The following is a 26,097-nucleotide window of genomic DNA, read 5'->3' on the forward strand; positions in this document are numbered from 1 at the left end:
AACAAAATGTGTTTTAATATTCCTGAATGCAGAGTTCTACATCTAGAAACAAGGAATGCAGGCCAGAACTACAGAGTCGGAGACCATATGTGGAAAGCAGTGACTCTGAAAAGGATTTAGGGGTAATGTTGTCTGGGACTATCCAGAGCAAATTATACCATTAGAGCACATCTCTCTCTCCTGAGATGAAAACAAGTCTAGGAATGGTCTGTGCTGGGAGGGGTGAAACTTCACAGGTATAGTGTAAGAGTGCAATTTTGGGAAGGATTTCTACAAACCTAAAGAAAAGTTTTGGATACATCATAAAGCAACAAGTACGATGAATAAGTTCTGTGGTACATTTCCAAAGCATCCCTTTAGTTTTGTGAAGGCGGTGCTTTTAGTTGCTGATGTATCCTGCTCTTTTGAAAGGCTGTAACCTCACAGCAGAACACAGAGTGCTCTGAGATGTATCTGTCAGTTTCAAAAATATATCCACACAGTGGGATATTTTGTATGATGACCTTGGTTGCTCTGGGTCTTGTATGACTCCTATGGCTCAGTATGTCTCTGCTATTTGGTTTACTTCCATTAAGAGTCTATTTCCTGGGCTTGATTCCTTCAGGATTTGTGCTGGATATTGTCATGGCCTGCAGCGGAAGGCCCCTGGCAGTGGAATTTTTGCCTAAGTCTGATTAAAGCGGCATTGTGAGCTTGCACCCATCAAAAAGTGGGTGGTGCTCTTTAGGTCCAGGTAGCTCAGAGGATGCATTGCATTCAGCATATCCCATGTCATGCAGACTCTGCTAGTTGGGGCTCCTATAGACCTTTGTGTTTAGTTAGTGATAGCTGCCCTCCCAGCTGCTACAAAGAGAAGGAATCAAGTTCATTATCTATTGTTTTCTGTATCTGTATATGGTTAATTTGTACTTGCAGTTATCTCTAAATGCCCTCTCTCTGAGTTTTCCCCTCTGTTGGGTGAGGGAGGATACAACATTTTCAGCAAAGATCTCAGTAACTATGATTAATATCTATTCTGTCTGAAGTTCTGCTCCTTTCCGAAGTGTTTAAATCTTTGCGAGTACCAAGGGAGCTACTAAAACTCCAATAAAAATGAAATACTACTGTCAGGGTTCCCTCCCCATGCTGAACTCTGGGGTACAGATGTGGGGACCCACATGAAAGACCCCCTAAGCTTATTTCTACCAGCTTAGGTTAAAAACTTCCCCAAGGCACAAAAACTTCCCTGTCCTTGGATGAGTACTGCTGCCACCACCAAGTGAATTAGACAAAAATTCAGGAAAAGGACCACTTGGAGTTCCTGTTTCCCCAAAATACTCCCCCAAGCTACTTCACCCCCTTTCCTGGGGAGGCTTAAGAATAATCTACCAACCCAAATAGGTAAACAGGGTGAGCACAGATCAGACCCTTGGGTTTTTAGAACACTAAAAACCAATCAAATTCTTAAAAAATAGAACTTTATTTACATATATATATATAAAGTAAAATAACCACCTCTGTAAAATCAGGATGAAAGGTAATTTTACAGGGTAATAAAATTTAAAACATAGAGAATTACCGTCTAGGCAAAACTTTAAAGTTACAAAAAACAGGAATAAACCTCCCTCTTAGCACAGGGAAAATTCACAAGCTAAAACAAAAAATAATCTAACGCATTTCCTTCCTATTACTTACAATTTGTACTCTTAAATGCTTAGTTCAGGTATGGCTTTAGGAGATCTATTTTCCCTACCCTGGTTCCTCGCTGACTGGGAAAGAACACAAAACAAAAACCTTCCCCCACAGATTTAAAAGTATCTTCTCCCCTTATTGGTCCTTTTGGTAAGGTGCCAGCCAGGTTATCTAAGCTTCTTAACCCGTTACAGGTAAAGGAGGGATTTTATGCTATCCTTAGCTGTATGTTTATAACAACTACTAACAAAAAAGGCCAAGAGATGTGGATAATTCTCTGTTGTTTGTGTGTGTAAACCCACAGTTTGAGAACCACTGCCATAGGAGCATCCTAAAGCTAATAATTACACCATGAAAAATTGGAATGGGAGGAAGCACTGCAATTAGATAGTCTGCTTACAAATAATTTGTAACTTGAAAAGTAACCACTAATTTCACAGATCTTATGGCACAGCTTCCTTTTTTTTTCTTTCATATTCATAGAATATTTTTTCTTATGGTTGTCGTGACTTTTTGCCAAGCTTTAACAGTGTGATTGTTTTCTGTGGTAAAGAAAATATTTCAGCCCTCTTTTTTGGTTTTCTTTTGCAATCGCATTTATTTAAAAAGAAAGAAAGCAAGCTAAGAATTCTTTTAAAAAATCAATTAAAATAGAGTAAATTAACTTTCCTGGAGAAAATATTTTTGTTAATTAGTTGATGGAGATGGATTAAAACCAAGAAGAGAAACATGCTGTAAACTTTTAATATTTAAAAAGAAAATGGTTATGTGGTGTCATCAGCAGGCATTATCAGCTACAGAAAAGCAAATGGATGTCATGTCCGGAAAGAAACTTGTCATGTCCGGAAAGAAACAGAGATAATAAGTCTGGGGAAAAAAATCCACATTTGTATGCTCTTTCCCTGCGTGGTGCTGCTCCCAGAAGCTGGAGGGCTAGATACCAGTTTATAATGTGGGGGTTCGAGCCCTTCATGTAGGGTAGTCACCGCAAGGGCACGTGGTCAGTGACTAAGGACAAGGGACCTATCCAGGAGGTAATACCTGAGTGAGTCTACAGCCTACTGGATAGCCAGAGCTCCCTTTCTCAATAACTGAATACTGTCGTCCCCCCCCAGGGGGAACAACTTCCTGCTTACATATAGGATTGGGTCCTGGGAGAGCACCGCTCCTGGGCTGACATCGGAAGCATCCATATAGAGAATAAACTCTTGGGTGAAGTATGGGTTGATGAGGACCAGCGCTTGGCTTAGAAGTGTATTCAAGGTATTAAAAGCTTCATCAGACCAGTCCTCCCACCGGATGTTCTTGGTGTCTTTGCCTTTTAGCAAGGGAGCTAAATTGGAGTGCAGAATTGCAGGTGAACTGGCAATAGAATCCCACAAGGCCCAAGAAGCAGCGTATTTGTCTCCTAGTCCAGGACATGGGATATGATTTTAACACACAGAGACTTTGTCTAACACAGGTTTCACAGGGCCTCCTCCTATCCAATACCCTAAATAAATTACTTCTGTTGCGACCAACTTACACTTTGCCAGGTTAGCTGTGAGGGCAGCTTCCAGTAGGGATGTCAGTATTGCCCTTCTGTGCTGTAAATGATCTTCCCACATATAGCTATAGATGACAGTATTGTCAAGGTAAGCCATGGCCTACTGCTGGTGGGGTCTAATGTTTTGATTCAGAAGACGCTGGAAACTTGCTGCCAACCCTTGCAACCCAAACAGCATAGTTTTAAAATGGAAATGGCCAAAGGGGATTGATTATACAGGCATCTCCTGGAAGAATGGAGACAGAGGAGTCTGCCCTTTGTAAAGTCAAGGGTACTGAGGTATTGTGCTGGGCACAACTGCTCTAATAGCTCTTCCACCCTGGGCATTGGGTAGGCATCAAATTTCACAAAGGCATTGACCTTCTAAAAGTCTATGCAAAATCGGACTGTGTCATCTGCTTTAGGGACCAGGACTATAGGGGCCCTCCAGTTGCTCTGAGACTCCTCAATATCCCATTTTCAGTATGGCCTTCACCTCTTTTCTTACTGTGTCCCCTGTCCTTTTTGGTAAGGATCGGGGATTCTCCCTAACCAGTTGCCCTGGTGCTGTTTCCAGATGATACTGTATTGTGTATGTTCTCTCCGGACTTGGGGAGATCTCTGTAGCAAAGTCTGAGATCATTTGCACCAATTGGATTTTTTGATCCAGTGAAAGGGCCTCATTTAATAGTAGAGGTCCAGGTTCTGGGCAAGCAGCTACCTTGGGCCCGAGTTCCGGGCTCACCAGGTAAGTGTCTATCAGGAGAGTTTCCTATGTCATCCATAGCTTGAGAAAATGTACATGGGAGACCTTAGTTTCCTTCCTCCTGCCAGATAGCTGGATCTCATAATCTACCAGGCCCATTTATCTCAACATCTTGAATGGGCCCTGCCTGTGAGCCGTCAATTTCAACTTCAAGGATGGTAATAGCAACAGAACTCTGTCTCCAGGTGGAAAGTTCATAAACATTTCTTTTAGTTGTACCTTTGTTCTTGCCTCTGTTGAGCGCAGATGAGATTCTCTTTTTTAGACGTGCTCAATGTCTTAAAGTGCTTCTGTAGGCGTATAATATACTGGGTTGTGTCAAGTGGGTTTGCTTCTTGCTTCTTCCCAACCTTCTCATAACACATCCAAGATTCCCCAGAGCTAGACTCCATAGAGCAATTCATAGGGCAAGAACCTTGTGGAGGCTTGGGGTTCCTCTCACATGGTAAATAGCAGCAGCAGGAGGAGATGGTGCCAGTGAGTAGGCTTCATCCCAACAAACCATTTTGACATCTCCTTCAATGTTTTGTTAAATCTTTCCACGAGGCTGTCGATTTGCAGATGGTATGCTGATGTTCTCAGAGCCGTGATTTTAAGGCAGGAGCATAGTTTCTGCATCACCTGAGGTGTGAACTTGGAGCCTGATCAGTCAAAATTTCTTGCGGGAAACGTATCTGGGCAAAAAATCTCATAAACTCAGGAGTGATCACTGTCACCTTAGCTGAACACAACAGTATGGCTTCCAGGTAATGAGAGGCATAGTCCACCACTACAAGTATATATTGACAGGTTTCAGAGTAGCAGCTGTGTTAGTCTGTATTTGCAAAAAGAAAAGGAGTACTTGTGGCACCTTAGAGACTAACAAATTTCTCTACGTAAAAGAATAAATGGACACAAATCAGAGGTCAAGAATTATAACATTCAAAAACCAGTCGGAGAACACCTCAATCTCTTTGTCACTCGATTACAGACCTAAAAGTAGCAATTCTTCAACAAAAAAACTTCAAACACACACTCCAAGGAGAGACTGCTGAATTGGAATTAATTTGCAAACTGGATACAATTAACTTAGGCTTGAATAAAGACTGGGAGTGGATGGGTCATTACACAAAGTAAAACTATTTCCCCATGTTTATTCCCCCCCACATCCCCACCCCACTCTTCCTCAGACGTTCTTGTCAACTGCTGGAAATGGCCCGCCTTGATTATCACTACAAAAGGTTTTCTCCCTCCGCCCCCGCTCTCCTGCTGGTAATAGCTCACCCTAAGTGATCACTCTCGTTAAAGTGAGTATGGTAACACCCAGTGTTTCATGTTCTCTGTGCATATAAATCTCCCCACTGTATTTTCCACTGAATGCATCCGATGAAGTGAGCTGTAGCTCACGAAAGCTTATGCTCAGATAAATTTATTAGTCTCTAAGGTGCCTCAAGTACTCCTTTTCTTTTTAAGTATATATTGGTTTCTCAATGACCATATCCATCCATATTCTCTCAAATGTGGTTTCCACTAATTGCATTGGGACCAGGGGGACCTTCGGGACATTCTTAGCTGCTGAATACGTACACTGAGGGCAGAAAGAGCAATACTCCCTGATGCACCCTGAGCAGAAAAACAGGGCCAGTATCCACTCCAGAGTCTTCTCCTGACCTAGATGCACCGTACAGAGAATATAATGAGCTAGCTGCATTGCAGCTTGACAATACTTATGGGGGACGAGTAACTGAGTTCCTACTACCCCCAACTACAAGTTTTGCTCCACTCTATACAGTGGCTCTTTCTCTAACAAAAAGTGGGGGGTAGTGTCTCAGGTGCTGGAGGTCCATTGCATCCTCATTCATGTATGCCACTTGTTCACAGCCGTAGCTAAATGTCGCATCATCATATTGTTCTCATTCAGAGGCTTTAAGGCAATAAGGGACCATCATGATCATGAAGTTTGACCTCCTGCACATCGCAGGCCACAGAGCCTCACCCACACACTCCTGTAATGGACCCCTAACCTCTGGCTGCATTACTGAAGTCCTCAAATCCTGATTTAAAGACTTGAAGTTACAGAGAATCCACCATTTACTCTAGTTCAAACCAGATGTGATCTGTGCCCCATGCTGCAAGGTCTCTGCCAGTCTGACCTGGGAGGAAATTCTTTCCTGATCCAAATATAGTGATCAGTTAGACCCTGAGTATGTGAGCAAGACCCACCAGCCAGACATCTACCCATCTCCCTCAATTCAGAGCCCTCCCCATCTTGTGTCCCGACTGTGGCCATTGGAGATATTTGGTAATGGCATTTGTAGCATACTACTATATGGAACCTCATCATACCATCCCCTCCATAAACTTAACAGGCTCGATCTTGAAACAAGTTAGGGATTTTCTCTCACTGTTTCCCTTGGAAGGCTGTTCCAGGGCTTCTCTGAGGTTTAGGAATCTTCATCTAATTTGAAGCCTAAACTTGTTGATGACCAGTTTATATTATTCTTGTGCCAACACTGGCCTTTAATTTAAATAACTCCTTTCCCACCCTGGTGTTTGTCTCTCTGATGTATTTATAGAGAGCAATCCTATCTCCCCTCAACCTTCAAAGTTCCTTAAGTCTCCTCTCATAAGATAGGTTCTCCATTCCATTTCCTAGTAGCCCGTCTCTTTACCTGTGCCAATTTGAATTAATCTTTCTTAAACACAGGAGACCAGAATTGCATATGGTATTCTAAATGAGGTCTCACCAGTGCCTTGTACAATGATAATAACACTTCCATATCTCTACTGCTTATACCTTACCTAATGCATACTAGGATTGCATTAGCTCTTTTCACAGCTGCATCACATTAGCGACTTGTAGTCATCCTGTGATCAACCAGTACACCCAAGTCTTTTTCTTCCTTTCTCGCTTCCCAACTGCTACATCCCCAGCTTATAGCAAAAATTCTTGTTGTTAGTTCCTACACGAATGATCTTGTGCTTTGCAATTTTCAAGGTCATCCAAATCTTCCAGTATGCTATTCCGGTCCTCCTCCATATTGGCGATACCTCCCAGCTTTGTGCCATCTGCAAATTTTGTTAACCCACTCTCATTTTTTGTGCCATGCTCATTAATGAAAATATTAAATAAGATTGGTCCCAAAGACAGATCCCTAAGGAACTCCAGTAGTAAATTCTCTCCAGCCTGACAGTTCACCTTTCAGCATGACATATTGTAGTCTCCACTTTAACCAGTTCCTTACACACCTTTTGATTCTCATATTAATCCCCATCTTCACCAGTTTAACTATTAATTTCCCATGTGGAACTGTATCAAAGGCTTTACTGAAATTCAAGTAGATTAGATCTACTGCATTTCCTTTGTCTAGAATCTTGGTTATCTTCTCAAGGAAAGAGATCAGGTTGGTCTGGCATGATCGTCCTTTAGTAATCTACCTTGGACGAAGCTTTCCCCTTGCATTAGGGCCTCAAGATCCACAGGAAGTACCAGTTATTTAGGCATCTCCCTGGCTGGCTCTGGTCCTGGGACATACCCTCCTTGTGGTTTTCCAAGTCCCCCAAGCCCACTGAGTCTGCTGTGTTCACAGGCCAGGTCTTGTCAAGGTGTTCAGCTGAAGCATTGGTTAGTTCATTAACAATTTGCCAAAAGTAGGGCCAATCTTGGCCATTTATCACCGGCTATTCAAATTTTTTGGCTAGCTCTATTGTAACTGAATTGGTGAGGGTTCCCACTGTCAGTTCCAGTTGTACACTGGGACAAGGCTTCACATCTCCATGTATATACTGCAAGCAAATTGTCCCCTCTGGGTTCATTGGCTAACCCACTAGGGTGGCTTGCATAACCACTTGGCTACACCTACAAGCCCTAGGACCTCCTTCCCTTGGACCCATAGTGGGACTGTCAATTTAGGGGAAGTCCTGCTGTCATCTGCCGTCCAACTCTCTGCCTATTCCCTTTCCATCCATGGGCACTCTTTCTTCATATGCCCCTGTTGCCCACAGGAGTAGCATATTACCAAGCTCATCTCTGCAGGCTCCTGCCTGGCGGGGAGCAGCTGTTAAACTATGAATGAGACCTGTGTCTGAGCTCAAGGGCTCCAGCCTGGTTGTTTGCATTACCAGACAGTAATTCGGGTGATGCCTCACTGAGCTTGGCCCCGTGTCTTGCCAAGGTCTTCTCTTCTCTGTGCGGGTAGCTCAGTCATTGGGGTGGGGTTTGCACTTGTTTTCTGTCGCGCCAAGGGTATGGTGTCTGCTGGTGGGCATCTGGTGCCATGGTTGGCAAGAGGGCAGAGGCTACGCGTGTCCCATCTCTAGCAACCAGTTGGTTGTGAGAAATTTCTCCATCAGCTACACCGTCTCCGACGAAGACTTGGGGTGATGCCGGAATACACACTCCTGGCCCCTTACTGGAAGCATGGATACAAACTGCTCCATTAGGCCCAACTCTGCAACTTCGGCCCTGGAGCGAAGTCATCACCGACAGTGCTCTTTTAATTGTTGGGTTACCACCTGGGTTATATCTCTGCTCTAAAGTGCTGCCAGTGTGTCTTCTCACATGTACAGGTAATTTAAATAGCTACCCTGGCCTGATTGTAGTCTCAAGCCAGCGATGGATCAAGATTACGGCAAGCCAGTTGAGCCTGTCCTGTCAGGTAAGGAGCTAAACTAACACCCAATACTCCAGAGGGCATTGAGAGGCCAGCAGCTCCCCCTCAAAGGTGGTGAGGAATGCTTCTGGATTGTTGTCCGGGCCTATCTTAGTTAACTTCACTGACACAGATGGTAGAGCTCCCCCTGTTGTATTGGGCCCTGCCTGCCTTCTCTGGGCAGGGGCTGATGATCTTAACTATTGCAGAAAGTCCAGAGTTTGTGCTGCTGGACACAATCTCTTTCAGCAGCTGTTGCTGCTGCATTGCTCGGGCCTGCTGCTGGACTCTCCAATGCTGCAACATCTGCTGCTGGGATTGCTGGTGCTGGTTGGCCTGCTGTTGTTGCCACTCCACCATCAACTTACATCAGTGCTCGGGGGCCATCTTGGCAGAAGGCCCCTCTCATCGGACTGGTGCGGAACCTGTTTCTGTCTCAGGGCCTTGTATCAGGCATAGGGCTTCATCGCCCGCATTGCCCCACAGTTGTAGTTGGCCAACCCTCAGCCTGGGTTTGGCCATAGTCTCTTTCAGTCTCTGGTCCTTGGTCCTCTATCCCTCCAGGTCTGGGCAATCTCAGATTTCCCGGCAGGAGTTCAGCTCACTCCCACTATCCTTCTTTGAGTCCAATTATCTCTAGTTCTTGGCGGTGCTCCCCAGGTCCCACCACAGGTAATTGGCTTGGAGCAGCCTTACATGGGGCCTCTTGCCTGTATCAGGCTTTCACTGTCTGTCTGCCCCCAAACAAGGTGGGGGGCAGGGCAGGGAGGCTAGCCCCGCGCTGGGCTCCTTTTGCTACTGGCAGTCCCTGGCAGCCTCTCCTCCAGGGCAAACTTTGCCCCATTTCTGTGGCGAGCGTCACCTTTCTAAGTTCCCCTTTTCCAAGTGAAACGTGTTCTGCAGGCGCACCTAATTGGTGCTGCCTGAGTGCATGAATGTTTGTTAGCCTTTCAATCGGGGGATGGGAGTGTATCCAATCACGGGAGTTACACTTGTAACCCTTGTGTTTTACAGAGACACATTTCTTGTGATTGTCCTTAATATAGCGATTAGCGACAAACAATATAAGCAGCATTCAGCTACGTGCTACTTTATTTCAGTGCTGTACAGAAGGAAGGAATAACCACTGGAAGGATGGCATTTGATGTACAAAAAGACTGTATATTACACAAAGTCTCCACTCTAGAGACTTGGCTTGTGTTCACATAGCAAAGGGCAATAGTCCATCCCATGCTAGTACAAAATCTAAGTATAAAATTTCCTGGCTTATTCCTTTATTAAAAGAATACTGTGGAATCCTCTTATAGGAATAATAATACTTGCACCCCTTCTTGTCAACTGTTGAGAAGAGTTGGACTTCTTTAGGGAGTTCAGAATAGTCCACTTCCACCTTAATTGAATTGGCTTGTTAGCACTTATCCCCCACGTGGTAAGGCAACTCCCATGTTCTCATATGCTGTGTATTTATACCTCCCTACTCTATGTTCCACTCCATGCATCTGATAAAATGGGTTTTAGCCCACAAAAGCTTATGCCCAAATAAATTTGTTAGTCTCTAAGGTGCCACAAGGACTCCTAGTTGTTTTTGCTGATACAGACTAACACGGCTACCACTCTGAAACCTGTCACCTCAATACTGGTTGTTTTTGCTCTTTCAAGGATGTTAAAAGTTGAGACTTGGTCTCACTAGTGGAGCTTCTGAACAGAATGGAGACAGTGCATGTGAAAATTTTCAAGTTGTTTGAGGTTGTGTGTGTGTGTGTGTAAATCTGTCCATGTTTCACACCCATATACAAGGGATGCTATTACTGCTGCCTTGTATATCATCAGATTTGTTGACTGTTTGATGGTGCGCTGGATGAGTAGCTTAAGGTGAAGTCCTCCAAAGACCTGGCTTACTTTTAATATTCTAGATGATGTGTCGCGCTATTATATAGACTCAAAGCTTTATCTCTCAGTGACTGGAAGAAATAGTGACCTGTATGAAAACCATTTGGCTTAAGATCAACCTAAAAAGGGTGGCGAGAATGCTGTTCAGTACAGGGAAGCCTCCTGAGGGCCTTGGAGGGGGTATGATCACCTCATAAACTGAGGTTGTCTCTTCCCCTTGTCAAAGAAGTTGTGGTCCCATTAGGTGCATCTCTGCTTCTAGACTCCCAAATAGCAACAGTGGCCACAAATGCCCTTTTCCATCTTCAGCTTGCTAAAAGATTGCAGCATATACTCCTTGGAGACCTTGCCTCGCTCCTCCATGCCTTTGCACAATGCTTCTAGGCTGGAGCAAGTCACAAAGGCCACTGAGAAATTTCAGCAAGTGTTGCAGAACCCGGCTGTCCATCTGAGTAGGATGGGAGAATGAGGGTGTATTCTACCTGTGCTTCATATTCTGAGAGAGCTGCCTGCAAATTGCCTGGTGACATTCAAGGTATTGGTTACAATCAGCAAATCTCTAAATGCCTTCTGGCCCAGCTACTCTAGGGGCCACCTTTCTGTCTCTCACCCATCACAGAACCTGTTCTTATCTGGACCACTTAGTGAGGTGGAACTACAGAGGCCATTGCCTCTGTAATCCACTACTCCCAGGGGTTTGCCTACGGTTGGCCACATTTAGAAAACCCCTAAAACTCATCTCTCTTTCTAGGCTTTTTTCATAAGTACGAGCTCATTTTCCCTGTGCTCTCAATGTCCTCCTTATTTCTGTCCTCTTAAAAATGTGGTTCCCACGTGGTCACAGGGTGTTAGCACCTTACTGTACAGGGAATTGTTTTTTTGTGTTCATCTAATCGTTGTTGTTGTTGTATATGTATTTATTTATTTGTATTACCATAGTGCCTAAGACCAGGACCCTGTTGTGGTAGGTGCTGTACATACACAGAACGAAAAGACCGTCCCTGCCCCAGGGAACTTACAGTCTAAGCCATGTATGTTATGCATAAGCCACTGGACTCGGTCTTAGGGAGTCTGGGTTCAGTTCCAGGTTCAGCAAAGGCATCCTGTGTGACCTTGAGCAGGTGATTGTCTGTCTTTCTGTGCTGACCTCAATTCCCCATTTGTAAAATGCAGATACTTCCTTTCTTCCACCATTTGCCTGTTTAGATGGGGCAAGGACTGTTTTTCTACTGTCTTGCATAACAGGGCTGTGATCTCAGGCAGTGCGTCTAGGTGCTAGTGTAACACCAATAACAATGAATTAGAATACTGGCAATTATATGTCTATTTTTAATTACATTTGAATGTTTAAAACTCAAGATAGGTGTGTCAAGGACTGCATTATTCTCTGGAGAGCCAGCTAATCCTAATGTAATTTAAATAGCGTCTTTTCTTGGTGCTTGGTGTTGCTTTTATGTAAGCACGGTTGGAGAAAAGAGAGTCCCTCAGCTCCCCCTGGTGTGAATACTTTATTTGTACTATGTCAAGCAGAAAACAAATGTGATTTGTATGGCTTTTGATCAGTCATTTTTACAATGCTTTTCTACTGCTGTAAAGCAGAATAATACTGTCACAAATTTTACATTAAAAAAATACGCCTAGAAGGGATTGGTAGCTCTTGTGTGTTCAATTAATGTCAGGCTTGTAAAGTTCTCACACAATAAGGGCAGCAAATACTCAGCTGATAGATGCTAAGAAGGGGGAATCTACAACTTAGTGGATCTTTGTGTTTTAATAATAATCTCTGATTGCAGTTCCCAGGACCTGGGTATAAAATAAACCAGCAACCAGGAAACTTGTGTGGGGTTGTTTCAGCATTCACTTTTACAAAGATTTGAAATAGCTATCTCACTGAAGTGTAGGAAGAGCAAGCAACCGTATGGTACCTTCCCTTCAGGCCTCATTACTGCAGACAACTTTAGCATACGCACCTATGCAATCTTTGAGTGCTATTCCCTAAGGATATCATTGTGTGTGCACAAGTGTGCCCAGGACCAGAAATTCTTTAATAGCAGTGTCCGCTCGTCCACACCTGCATCCTGTCCCCCGTTGTAAGCCCAACTGAGAGCAAAGGATGGTGCAGACTGACTGCCTCTCCCCTCTGCCATGTACATTGGTCAAACTGGAAAGTCTCTACGTAAAAGAATAAATGGACACAAATCAGATGTCAAGAATTATAACATTCATAAACCAGTCGGAGAACACTTCAATCTCTCTGGTCACGCGATTACAGACATGAAAGTTGCGATATTACAACAAAAAAACTTCAAAACCAGACTCCAGCGAGAGACTGTTGAATTGGAATTCATTTGCAAATTGGATACAATTAACTTAGACTTGAATAGAGACTGGGAGTGGCTAAGTCATTATGCAAGGTAACCTATTTCCCCTTGTTTTTTCCTACCCCCCCCCACCCCCCTCCTCAGGGTTCTTGTTAAACTCTGGATTTGTGCTAGAAATGGCCCAACTTGATTATCATACACATTGTAAGGAGAGTAATCACTTTAGATAAGCTATTACCAGCAGGAGAGTGGGGTGGGGGGAGAGAGAACCTTTTGTAGTGGTAAACATCCATTTTTTCATGCTTTGTGTGTATAAAAAGATCTTCTATACTTTCCACAGTATGCATCCGATGAAGTGAGCTGTAGCTCACGAAAGCTTATGCTCAAATAAATTGGTTAGTCTCTAAGGTGCTACAAGTACGCCTTTTCTTTTAGCGAATACAGACTAACACGGCTGTTACTCTGAAACCTGAAATTCCTTTTCTACCATTCATGGTCTGGGATGGAACCTCCATTTCTGTGGCAATTTCTGCTCTTGGGTGATTTACTTAATCAAATTTGTAAATATTGTAGATAGGACTTTTAGTTTCGATAGTTAGTTAGTTTGGCTTGTAGTGATAGTGAGCTGGAAGTTGGGGGGGTTCCCCCCACCAATTCCACCACTATTTCAGGCACCTTTATGCCCAAAATTCCAGGCTTGAAGCCTTGCCGTGCCTGCCCCTGGTTTTCCTGATGACCTGCATAAGACCTGCCTGTATTGCCTCTGGGAAGCTCACATCCCTTCCAAGTCCAGTATCTGCCACATTTTCCCTCGTCATACCAGGCAGACTCGTGAATTCAGGCTCCAGAGACATCTTATGCAATTCTCATGAGGCCCCATTCAGATTATGGCCCTTCTGCTCCCCTTCCACTCGTCCAGACCTGCTGGCGAATCACCAAGCTTTGATGTCCAAATACAACTTCTTGAATTACAACAAGCTGTCAGAATTACATCAAGTTTCCACAGGCCATCCTGGATGAAGGAAAGTTAGTCTCAATATCTTCTCTCCAGAAATCCCCTGATGTAGCAAACACAGTGTCACGCTCCTTGGCTACCTCGGTAGTCTTGAGAAGGGCTTTGTGCCTATAGACCTCGGAGTTCCCTAAAGAGGTCCAACTACTGTGGAGGACTTCCCCTAGAAGGTAGCAACCTCTAATGACAAAACGGACGAGTCACTACGTACCCTCAAAAATTCTCAAGTTATCCTCCACTCTCTGGCTATATATACTCTGGCAACCCATAGAAAATATTCCTGGCCTCCTCCACCTCAACATTGACTACTGTCTCCATCCTTCTTTCAACAGCAGACATATGAACCTCCCAAGAAATGGCAAAGGACCCAGCAGGATAGACAGTCTGCACCATCATCCTCCGCTCTGCAGTCTCAGCCAAAGTCATTTTGATGCAATGCCTGACGGTCAACAACTAGATTCCACACCCACTGCTACACCTTCAGTGGCCACCTGTGTCATTTTCTCCCAGTGTGGCACATTATCACGATAGACAAATGGGTACTGGCCATTTCTGTCAAAAGGCTGCATGCTGGAAGTTGCTTCTTCCCCGCATCCCTTTGTCAGGGGCCCCTCTCACCAGAGGATTCTTAACAAGAAGCAGACTCTCTTCTCTAGCTGCGGGCAATAGAGCCCAAACCATCTCCTCATGTAGGTAAGGGCTTTTACTCAAGGTACTTCTTCTACCCCCCGCCCCCTCTTCAAAAAAAGGGGAGCTGGAGATCCATTCTGGACCTCAGACAGTTGAATGTCTTCATCTGACACTCAAAGTTCAGAATGACGACTCTGACCTCTATAATGCCTTTCCTCAAATCAGGTGATTGATTTATAGCCCTCAGTTTAAAAGATGCATACTTTCATTTGGACATTCATCCTGTTCTCAGAAGGTTCCTGGGCTTTACAGTGGGCCAAGAGCACTTTCTGTACAAGATGCTCCCCTTTGGCCTCCTCACAGCCCCACGTACTTACAATCGTGGCCACATACTTTCACAGACAGGGAAGATCAATATTTCTCTACCTGGACAATTGGCTGCTCACAGGTCAATCATGCCAGGAGGTACAAGCAATAGCCACCACCTCACTCCAACTCTTTCATTCCCTCAGACTCTAAGTCAATTTAGACACATTGACGCTCACACAAACCATAGATTTCACTGGGATGGGCCTAAACTCAGTCACATCAAGGCCCTACTCTGCCTCAAGACCAGCTCCTCGCCACTAGGGATCTGATCAACCAGCTTGATCTCAGACCTCAGACTCCAGTCCAGTCCTGCTTGGTCTTTGTTAGGTCACATGGTGGAGTGCACCTATGTCTCTCCATTTCTATGTCTGCACCTATGATCCCTTCAAATATGGTTACAGTCTATGCCCCAAACAGGGATTCCTTGGACAAGAAGGTCTCTCTTTCTCAGGAGATGTTGACATCGCTCACCTGATGGCAGAGCAGAGACACAGTATGAGTGGGAGTCTCCTTTGTTCCCACACTCCCTACAAAGTCGCTCACAATGGACGCCTCCCTACTGGGATGGGAGTGCATCTTGACAACCAGAAAATCCACGACTCCTGGTCCCCACAGGAATCCACACTACATATCAATGTGTTAGAGCTTCGGGCAGTTCACAAGACGAGCAAGTCATTTATACCCATTGTTTGGTCCGCACACGTCCAGGTCAGAGCAGACAACATGACCATCTTGTACTATATAAACAAGCAGGGAGGAGCAAGATCCTTTGGACTCTGCAGAGAGATAGTCCAGCTCTGAAACTGGGGCATCAGCCACAGAGGGAGGGATAGCTCAGTGGTTTGAGCATTGGCCTGCTAAACCCAGGGTTGTGAGTTCAATCCTTGAGGGGGCCATTTAGGGATCTGGGGCAAAAAAAAAAATTGGGGAGTGTGCCTGCTTTGAGCCGGGGGTTGGACTAGATGATCTCCTGAGGTCCCTTCCAACTCTGATAGTCTATGAGAATCACCCAACACATCCCAGGGTGATGAATTTCCTGGCAGACAGTTTCAGCAGGCATTTACACAAAGACCACCAGTGGGAACTCCGCCCATCTTCCAACAATCTGGCAGAGTGTCCTGTCTTGGGATCCCTCAAGGCCTCAGTTCCAGAGGGGATGCCTTCCTGGGCAAGTGGTCAGAACCACTGATGTACACTTTCCCTCCCATCCCTCTGCTTCCTTGTATACTCAAGAAGATCAAACTTGATGGAACAACAGAGATCCTGTTAGCACCTTAGTGGCTGAGGCAAATTTCGTTCACTACCACACTATAGCTAGCCTCACACCATCCATCTACCTACAACCATTCCTGGGCCTGCTGTCCCAGAACATGGCTAGGATGAACCAGCCCAGCCCAGCATCCCTACATCTGGCAGCATGAGTTTTGGATGGACAACCAACATAGTTCCTCAGTTACAGCTTGAGACCTTTTATGCAGATACGTTACGCCGCTACATGGAAACAATTCTCCCTTTGGTGCCAGCACCACCGGTTACCTGCTGGGACACCAGGAATCCCCCTCCTGCTGGAGTATCTTCTATCACTGAAGACATCCAGCTTGATCTGAAGACATCCAGCCTGATCTTTCTGTTCACAGGAGAACACTGTTTGAATCTTTAGCCTCCCATTCCCTCCTGCACCTATATAAGTGGCCTTCTTAACAATGATTAACTCTGCTAGAAGGGTTGGAAATCTCGGACCCTTAAGGTAGATCCGCCTTGTACAGTTTTCCACAAGGAGAAGGGTTTGTTGCAACTACATCCTATGTTCACCTCTAAAGTGCCTTCTGAGTTCCATCTTAACCAGACTGTTCACCTTCCAATGTTTTCCCCTAAGCCTCACCAAAGCATGGAGAAGACAATACTCCATTCCCTGGATGTGTGCAGGGCTTTATCCTTCTGCCTGCACAGAATAGCACCCCTAAATTCTTTGTTGTTATTACTGAAAGAATGAAGGAGAAAGCTGTTTCCTCTCAAAGGCTCTCTAGGTAGATTTTCTCCACCATTCTTTCCCATGATGTTATGAAAGCCCCTCAGGTGCCATTCTGCAAGAGTCCAAGTGGCATCAATAGGGGAATCCCCCTCTCGGAGATATGCAGAGCAGCTGCTTGGGCTTCCATACAGACTTTTACCAGGCATTATTCACTGGTCCAAGCTTCTGCTATGGATGCATCATTTGGCTTGGTGATCTTCCACTCTGTGGCACAGCATACCCTCCTCCGCAACGAACACTGCTTGGGACCCACCCACTGTGAATACCCATAGGAACCCACACTTGAAGAAGAAATGAAGTTACTTAACTTATAATAACTGGATTTCTTCCAGATGCATAGGCCCTATGGATAATCATGGCCTGCCCTACTTTCCTTCTGCTTGTGTCATCTTCTGATTCGTGGTAGAGTTGGAGCTGGAGAGGCAATCAGTCTGCGTCACCCTTATGCCCTCAGCTGGGAGCACAAGGAGGTGCAGGGTGCAGGCGTGGACCAGGCTATTGAAGAAGTTGCAGTCCCAGGTGCAAAGAGCACATGTGCACACACAGTGAATACCCATAAGGACCACACATCTCAAAGAACTCCAGTTACTATAAGGTAAGTAAGTCTAGGCTTTCTGGTACTATAACTGGGATGTGAAAAATAAAAGACTTCATTGCCCAATTCCATTACTGTTCTCAACCCGAAAAAAGACTTTCCTTTCTAAAATGTCCATATTGTTGCTGGGACTGGGTGATGTAACTATCCCATCTGACAAATTTCAACCTATAGAGACAATGTTTTGTTCCTCAACACACATTTTTAACTTTCATACTGTGTGTGCAATGGAATGAAGGCAAAGTTGGTAGTGAAAGAATGCAGTTTGCCACCTGAGGTATACACTAGAACCCCATTTATCTGAACTGCCGTGATCCAGCTCTTTGTATTAACCGAACAACCGCCACGCACGGTTCCAGGAGCTGGCGGTCTCTCCTGTGGCCACTAGATGGCGATGCAGCCTCACTCTTCCCCATTCTCTACATAACCCAAATTTTTGATTATCTGATCGGCCCTGTTCCCAATTAGATAAGATAAAGGGGTTCTGCTGTATTTGTTTTTCCATATGTACATTACTATTTCTCCAAGATGTTCTCTGAGGCAATTTTTTCATTTTCCGCATTCCGCATTTTGCATTTTCCGCATATTCTGTCTGTTTCTTATCTGTTTAAATTATGAACTCTTCAGGGCAGCAACTGTGTCTCTCAAGGTCTGTACAATCTATATAGCACAAAAGCAGAGGCCCTGGTCTTGATTTAAGTAGTCACTACTGGAATATTGTAGTAACAACATGGGATAGAAGGGGAAATAGATGCACAACTGCTGCTGTTGTCATTCGTGGGAATTCTTCTATGCCCAGCATAAGAGCCCATCCTTACTCAGGCAAAACTCACGTTGGAGTGACCGTAGTAAGGTCTGGACCCTAAGCATTTATCACAGCACTGTAACAAATCTTTTTTTTCCTCATCACTTTACATTTCAAGGTTCGCTACAAATAGTAGCTAATTAATCCCTCAAACCCCAGTGAAGTCAGTGAGTATTAATATCGCCATTATACAACTGGAGAAAATGAGATGGAAATGTTGTTTACTTGTTCACGGCCACAGAGTCAGCACCAGAGAATGGGTTAGATCTCGACAGTCACTGGTTCTCAGTTCTGGGCCTTGCTTCTGGACTGCATTGCTGGTTGGTTTTGCGAAAGGGTTACCATGCTTTTTCAATCAACACCCTATGGTCAGGTGTAAAGGATTGCACAGATTGCTCACCGGGGATTTTTGGTATAAGAAAGGCCACTCAACTTTCCGCCTCCGCCCCCCCCCACCACCACCACATCCCATGACGTGCTAGAGAAATGAACACCAAAATTGCAACTGTTTTGCTTTCAAGCATTTTTTAAAATTCATCTTTCCTTCTCTTTCAGGTGTGAACAGAAAGGTGGTCTATTCCTTAGCGGACTCCGCAGATGGTTACTTCTCTGTGGATAGGTCATCAGGGATTATTATTTTGGAGCATCCACTTGATAGAGAGCTGCAGCCTTCCTATAACATCAGCGTAAAAGCATCAGACCAGAGCATTGTGTTGTCCCTGTCTTCATTTGCCATAGTTACCATTACAGTGCTGGATGTTAATGACAACCCTCCTGTGTTTGAGAGAAGAGACTACCTTGTTACAGTGCCTGAAGATACCTCACCTGGCACCAAAGTACTGGCTGTTTTCGCAACAAGCAAAGACATTGGTACCAATGCAGAGATTACCTACCTCATCAGGTCTGGAAATGAGAAAGGGAAATTCAGGATCAACTCAAAGACGGGTTTGTAATACAACACCCACGAAAAGCGTCTCTCTAATTAATAGTGCTTTGGGGAAACCTGTAGAACTCAATGAGTTCCAAAGACAGCTCTATAGATCCTTTCATTGTGGAATTAGTTTTAGACAAGTTCCACATGAAAAGGAGTGGTGTGATTTAGGGCCAGATGCAGTCACAGGTACTCAAGTGGATAGTACCTTACTCCATGAATCAGTGGCCTGGGATGTTACAGGCTCTGAGTATGGATAGCAGAAACTAGTCCTTGGGGCCCAACTATGCAGCCCTTACTCACACTCATGAGCACTTACGCACAGTGGAGCAACTCAAGTGCTCACCAGTGTGAGCAAAGGCTCTCTGGTCCTTCCCTGAAGAACTAACTGGCTGTGGTACCCACATGTGACTCGCTGCTGATGCTCAGCAGGTTGGGAGAAGATTGATCAATGGACAGAGCACTAAGGGCTTGTCTCTGGCCTTACGTTTATAACCCTGTAGAACTGCACTGACTTCAGTGGGGTTGCTCGTGATCTACAGGATTGTGAAAGTAGGCTTAAACCCTTTATGCTTTTATTATGTGTAATGAGTTTTTAAAAAAACAGACTGCTTGGCTTCTTTAAAGAAATACCCAGAAACATGGGGTATTCCAAAAGGCTACTGCTGTTTCAGTTTCCTGATTGGGATCTATTCATTATCCCCGTTAAGTAACAGCAGTGAGCTGTCATCTCTTTCTGTACCTCTCTCAGTCAGGATTCCCTCATCCCACAATATTCAGGAAGAGCCATATGGACTTGCCACCTGAGGTTCTTACCTGATTGATCTGTAATGTGAAAGCTGAAAGTAACAGTTGTTTATGGGCAGCTATAAATGTAGCTCTTAGCCTAGAAATACCCAGCATGACACGTTATCTCACATACACTATACTGTGGAAAAAAATTCCCCTTCTCTCTATGGAAACTCTTCACTTACGTTAAAGGGCTTTTTAAAATAACTAATGGAAGTGTTGCTTTAACTTCAGTTTATTTCAGCAAGGAGTAGGTGAATTTATACATAAGCACCATGGAAAGAGATACTTAAATATTGTTAAATTTGCATTTGACAATGAAGCCAAGGAGATAAATCAATAAAAGACAGAGGTGAAGTTTAATTGCACAAGAAGAAAATAGCATTTATTATTCATTAATGTGTGACAGCTTCATTATTGTCAGTTTAGATGCAGGAGCTGAGATTCTAGACAGCCATATACTGATGTAACATGCCTGATCAGGGCTTGAAAAATAATCCCCCTCAGTCATGCCATTTATCAATGGGAATTTCCTGCTAGCAAGTGCAGGCTTCTCCACAGGTCCTCTTCAGTGCTCCTGCTCTCAGCAAGTCATGCCAAAGGGGGAGTAATGCTCGTCTGGCTGGGGTTGCTACTCAGCCCTTCCCCTTAGTGCCCAATGGTACTTCCCTCAATGCATTTTACTCAGTGCAAAAAAACTTCTGGCTAATGACTTGTATGTAAAGTGATTATCTTCTAAAGGTAGCATTGGTACATGAAGTTAATAAGATGAAAATGTATTCAAATCATTGGAGCAAGAGAAATTCTGCTCCTGCAGTGTTGTGAGATAGAGGTCAACATTGTTAAACCTGGTTGCCTGAAGTTAGGCTTCTAAGTCCATATTTAGGCCCTAAACAAAAATAACCTGATTTTCAAAGCTGATGATTACCCAACAGCTCCCACTTCAGGTGGAGTTGTGGGTACTTAATGCTATGGAAAAATCAGACCTCCTGTATTTAGGCTGCTGAAGATAGATATAGGTGTCGTTAGCCATGTAGGTTTGAAAATTTTGGCCAGAATGTTTATTGGGTTCAGAACATTGAGCTGTGAATCAAGATGTCTGGATTCCATTTCCCGTTCTGCCACTGACTCTCTGTGAGCCCGGGCAAGTCATTAAACTGTGCTTTCTCTGTTTACCCATCTATGGCACTGGTGTAATAAAAGCTACCTCTAGTGGGGCCATTAATCATTCTGAACCACTTGAAGTTCCTGTCCTGAGAAGTGATATATAAGCTCAAGTTATTATATCTTTCTTTAATTTATACAAGAGGAAATGCAGATGTCTAATTGTACATTTTCCTTGGATTTGCTGGCATTATCGTTTCAGTAGCATCATGTGGTATTTTGCAATGGTGCTAAATAACGTATTCTATTCTATAATTTTTTGGCTATCACTAACGCTGATAATATTACTGCTCACAGAATTTGCTTCTTTAGATCTGTTAACATTCCCTCTCTTCTTTCAAAGGATCCATTTCTGTAATTGAAGCTCTGGACTATGAAATGTGTAAAGACTTTTACCTAAGAGTGGAAGCAAAAGATGGAGGTACGCCAGCCCTAAGTGCTGTTACTACAGTGAACATAAATGTAACGGATGTTAATGACAATGCACCAAAATTTAATCAAGAGGCCTACAGTGCAGTTATCAGTGAGGATGCTTCAGTTGGTGATTCCGTTATTATGGTGAGTATAATGTATATGATTTCAGACAGAAAGTCAATACAAGGTGTTGCGATAAATAACTGTTTGCATAAGCATATAATAAACAATCATTCTGTGGCTGTGCAGATGATAAACTATAATAGCCACTGCACCTTTTGACCACCTCATCTGCCATCTGTCCAGTATTCTGTCTCTTCTAGAATTACTTTTAATGTTCCAAACCACCAATCAACTTTCAAAGCAACTGCCATTTCCTCCGCCCCCCTCCAAAAAAAGAACCCATGAGATAAAATGTTTTCTTTTTTCCTCTCAATTTTGCACTCCACCCTAGGCATAATTTTGCCCTGGACCCATGACAGGTGATGTCTGATGTCTCGTGGCTCGTCAGAGGTAGAAACACATAATGTTTCTCATTGGAGAGGCAACATTTATGGCTTTCCGTGAAATAAAAAGTGTTTGAATCTAGCCCTGCTGGAATACAACATAGCCTACCTCAAATCACAACACCTTCTACTGTATCTGAGACATCTGGCTTTAGTGGGAAAGGTTGTGAAAACTAGAAGCATTAAAAGATTTTAAGGCTGAGAGTTTCAAAGGCTCCTAAGGGAGTTAGGCATCCAGCTGCCATTAAAAGTCACCCAACGCCTTTGAAAATCCCACTCTAGAGCGTCAACAAATTTTCTAAAATAACTTCTCTCTAAAATGTGGATAGGCATCTGTCTTGGAGGGTTTAGACATAACAAATCCTGCATATAGTTATCCGTGGTTCACAGTCATGCTGGAAGGGCATAACGAGTGGGGTCCCGCAGGGATTGGTTCTGGGTCTGGTTCTGTTCAATATCTTCATCAGTGATTTGGATAATGGCATACAGAGTATACTTATAAAGTTTGCAGATGATACCAAGCTGGGAGAGGTTGCAAGTACTTTGGAGGATAGGATTAAAATTCAAAATGATCTGGACAAACTGGAGAAATGGTCTGAAGTAAACAGGATGAAATTCAATAAGGACAAATGCAAAGTACTCCAGTTAGGAAGGAACAAACAGTTGCACACATACAAAATGAGAAATGACTGCCTAGGAAGGAGTACTGTGGAAAGGGATCTGGGGGTCATAGTGGATCACAAGCACTGGAATAAATTGCCTAAGGAGGTTGTGGAATCTCCATCATTGGGGATTTTTAAGAGCAGGTTGGACAAACACCTGTCAGGGATGGTCTAGACAATACTTAGTCCTGCCTTGAGTGCAGGGGACTGGACTAGATGACCTCTCGAGGTCTCTTCCAGTTCTGTGAGTCTATGATTTTCTATGATTCTGTGTTGGCAGGGAGTTAGACGAAATGATCCTTGCAGTCCCTTTTAACTCTATGATTCTATGTGGCCTAAACAAAATGTATGATTGTATGCAGCAATATGAAGAGCTCACTGGTACTTGTTTCATATGACTTGTATAACACACACACTGGCTTGCCCCTTGCAAATAATCTTCCCATTCCAAATTTGTGATGAGAGAAATTTTAGACAAACATGCACTGTCTAGTAAGTTATATCTACTAACCTGACGGAATGTAAAGTTATTCCTTTGGGGTTTTGATTTCTTATTGTACCTTAGAAATATTTCTTAATCTGTATAGCTAATTTTATTCTTCTCTCAAAAAGTTGATAGCAGAAGACCAGGATAGTCCTACCAATGGCCAGATTCATTTTTCCATAGTGAATGGTGATCGGGACAATGAATTTTCAGTTGATCCTGTTTTGGGACTTATAAAGGTTAAAAAGAAATTGGACAGAGAAAGGGTAAGATAACATGTGCTGGACTTTCTTCTAAACTTACTAGAAATTGCATATGTATATTGACTTCAGCTGTGCTGCTGGCTTTCTGCATGACTGCAGGCTTGTCGTTTATGTAGTCTGCAGTTGGCACTACAAAATATTCTATCCTCTATTTCTATTATTGCCCAATTCACTCCTTTCACCCCAGTCCTATCTACAAGCAAACTGAGCTTCAAATGCTCCCCTCTCTACTGGTATCAGATAAGATTAAAGAAGACAAACCCGTGACAATGCAGAAAGCTGTAGTGTTAATGAGCTGCCACCCTGTATCTATCATACACATACACAATGGTGATTGTAACACATTCTAGACAGTAACACCAGGCACAGAGCCAAGACCTCAACTTTGAATTGGCAATGTGTGTAAAATATTATTAGCAAGGTTATGTTGTGAAGTGGCCAAGCTATAGAGGTAGTGATAGGGTGCTATATTTGAGAGACCGCATTGCTTTGTTTACCCCAGTACAACATTCACCCAACCCACCACTCAAATAACAGCATTTGACAAACAAAGATGGTTTGCCTAGTGTTAGTGTGAGCATAGGAGAAAGTTACATGACTTCAGTAATCTTACAACACATAGGGAAATCTCTGCAGGTAGCACTAGGGGTGCTAAGAACACAGACGTCATGCAGTCAGTGCATGTGTTTGTTCTTTGCTGTGCTGTGGTCTATAGGCTAGATTGGTGCTATATATTTTTTACTGTATAGCCTTAATTTTTTAATTTGCATTAATTTAATGTTTGTGTTAGTATAGCTGCAAAGTACACACGCACACAGGTGCTTTATATAAACATGCATGTAGGACTAAATTCACCACAGGTATAAACAGGGGCAGTTACATGATGTGAGCAGAGTTGCACCTGCTTACATCAGTAGTGAATTTGGCCCATTGTCTCTGATGTTCTTCGGAGACAATACAGCGAGCCCAATTCTGAAATACATAGAATATAGGATATACTCTAGGACATCAATGTCGGGTCCTCATTCTTGTACAAAAAAAAAATGTATAAGCTAAACTTTTGGAAGGAGAAACAGTACTCATTTCAAAGGGGTAAACATACAGACAGGTTAAGATCTTAAATCCAAGGTGAGTGATAGAGGGCACAGAAAGACAAAACCAAACAAAAAAAATTGTCGGAAGAAGTCCCAAGACAACAGCCAACTCTGAACCAGCCAAAGCCTGTCATAGGAGAGAGGGAAGTAAGAAAAGCCATTCCCCAGGTGCTGTTGTGATGTTTTAAACCTAATGCCACAGGCACCCTGTGGTTTGTGCTATCGTCAAAGGTAAAGACATGTCCCAAAAGCATAAAGACAACTGCTCCCCTAATGACATGTATTGTGTGGCTGTTTCTAATAAGTACCGAGAAAAATCTGTCTTTTTAGTGGCAGGTAGATGATATCCAGCTGCAAACTACCTATCCAAGCCAGGGGGTACAGAGGCACAGGTGTTACTAGCCATTGAAAATGTTTTTCAAATCATTTAGGCTACCTCTCTATGAACTTTACCTTAGTACTTTGCAAATGCCATGTTAGAAATGTTTCATGTTAGATAGATAATGAGACATGCGCTCAGAAATCATGTACAAAAGTGTCTTGGAACCCATTCCTAAAATCCCGGTTTGACTGGAATCTGACCAAAATGTTGCAATAGACACCTAACTCAAAGTATTCTTTGTGTTTGCTTGTAAGTTAAAGTTGTAATGGCTGATTTTGCATATTATACGCAAGGCACCATGCAGTTTGTTTTTGAAGTGTACCATTATCTACAGTATGCATCGTCTGGTGCAGTTATTTTAATATGGTGACGCCATTCGAATTATTGATAGCCTTATAAAACAGAGTTTGGGACACAGTGAAGCACTAAACAGGGAAATGTTATACAAAGGGCAGGACAAGTAATGAGGTGAGACAGCTTTCCACAGAATGTGGTACGTGGCACACAGGATGGAAGGAATGATTGCTGAAATTTAGGACCCCTTTCACATTGATTTAATGTTTTCACCTTTTTGCAGGTGTCTGGATATTCACTAGTTATTCAGGCAAGAGACAGTGGCATCCCTCCTATGTCATCATCTGTAACGGTCAACATAGACATTTCTGATGTGAACGATAATAGCCCTGTATTTACACCAGCCAACTATACAGCTGTAATTCAAGTAAGTGTATCCTGCACATCAAAAACTGATCTGACCTTTAAACATGAAAGCATCTGGTTACCATTAAGTTACTTTTGATCAGCCCAAGGTATATCAAATTGTCTCACTGCAAGCAAAGGATAGGCATGTTTTACTGAACTCTTTGACAGGACTCTGTTTACGAGATTCCTCAGAATCTGCCACAGATTTTACCACTTATCCCAGCTACTCAAGAAGCTTTCCCCTTGTCTAAGAAATGTTTTTTATTCTTCTTCCGCAGTTGTAGCCATTCCAGTTGCCATGTCGGGCTCTCTTGTCTTTCCTGCCTGTCCCACAGCTAGATAAAGAATTAGCTCAAATTGTAAACAGAGGGTTCAAGCCCTCCTTGATCAGAGGAGAGAAGAAAATGAAAGAAGTTCTGGAATTTCCATTTCCCATACTCTCCTGAAGAGTTTCTGCAC

The 26,097-nt window shown here is 43.5% G+C and overlaps 1 protein-coding gene across 8 annotated transcripts in view; it reads left to right on the forward strand.

The window, feature by feature from the left end:
* FAT3 (FAT atypical cadherin 3) overlaps positions 1-26,097 on the forward strand; it is a 544,317-nt gene that overhangs the window by 456,535 nt on the left and 61,685 nt on the right. For all 8 annotated transcript variants that reach the window (XM_043528746.1, XM_043528786.1, XM_043528740.1 and 5 more), the window contains 4 exons: positions 18,803-19,192; positions 21,475-21,689; positions 23,326-23,463; positions 25,514-25,657. In XM_043528746.1, coding sequence (XP_043384681.1) covers positions 18,803-19,192; positions 21,475-21,689; positions 23,326-23,463; positions 25,514-25,657 — 887 coding nt within the window. The remainder of the gene's footprint in view (positions 1-18,802; positions 19,193-21,474; positions 21,690-23,325; positions 23,464-25,513; positions 25,658-26,097) is intronic.

Source organism: Chelonia mydas, chromosome 1 (assembly GCF_015237465.2).
Source record: "Chelonia mydas isolate rCheMyd1 chromosome 1, rCheMyd1.pri.v2, whole genome shotgun sequence".
Lineage (NCBI taxonomy): Eukaryota > Metazoa > Chordata > Testudines > Cheloniidae > Chelonia > Chelonia mydas.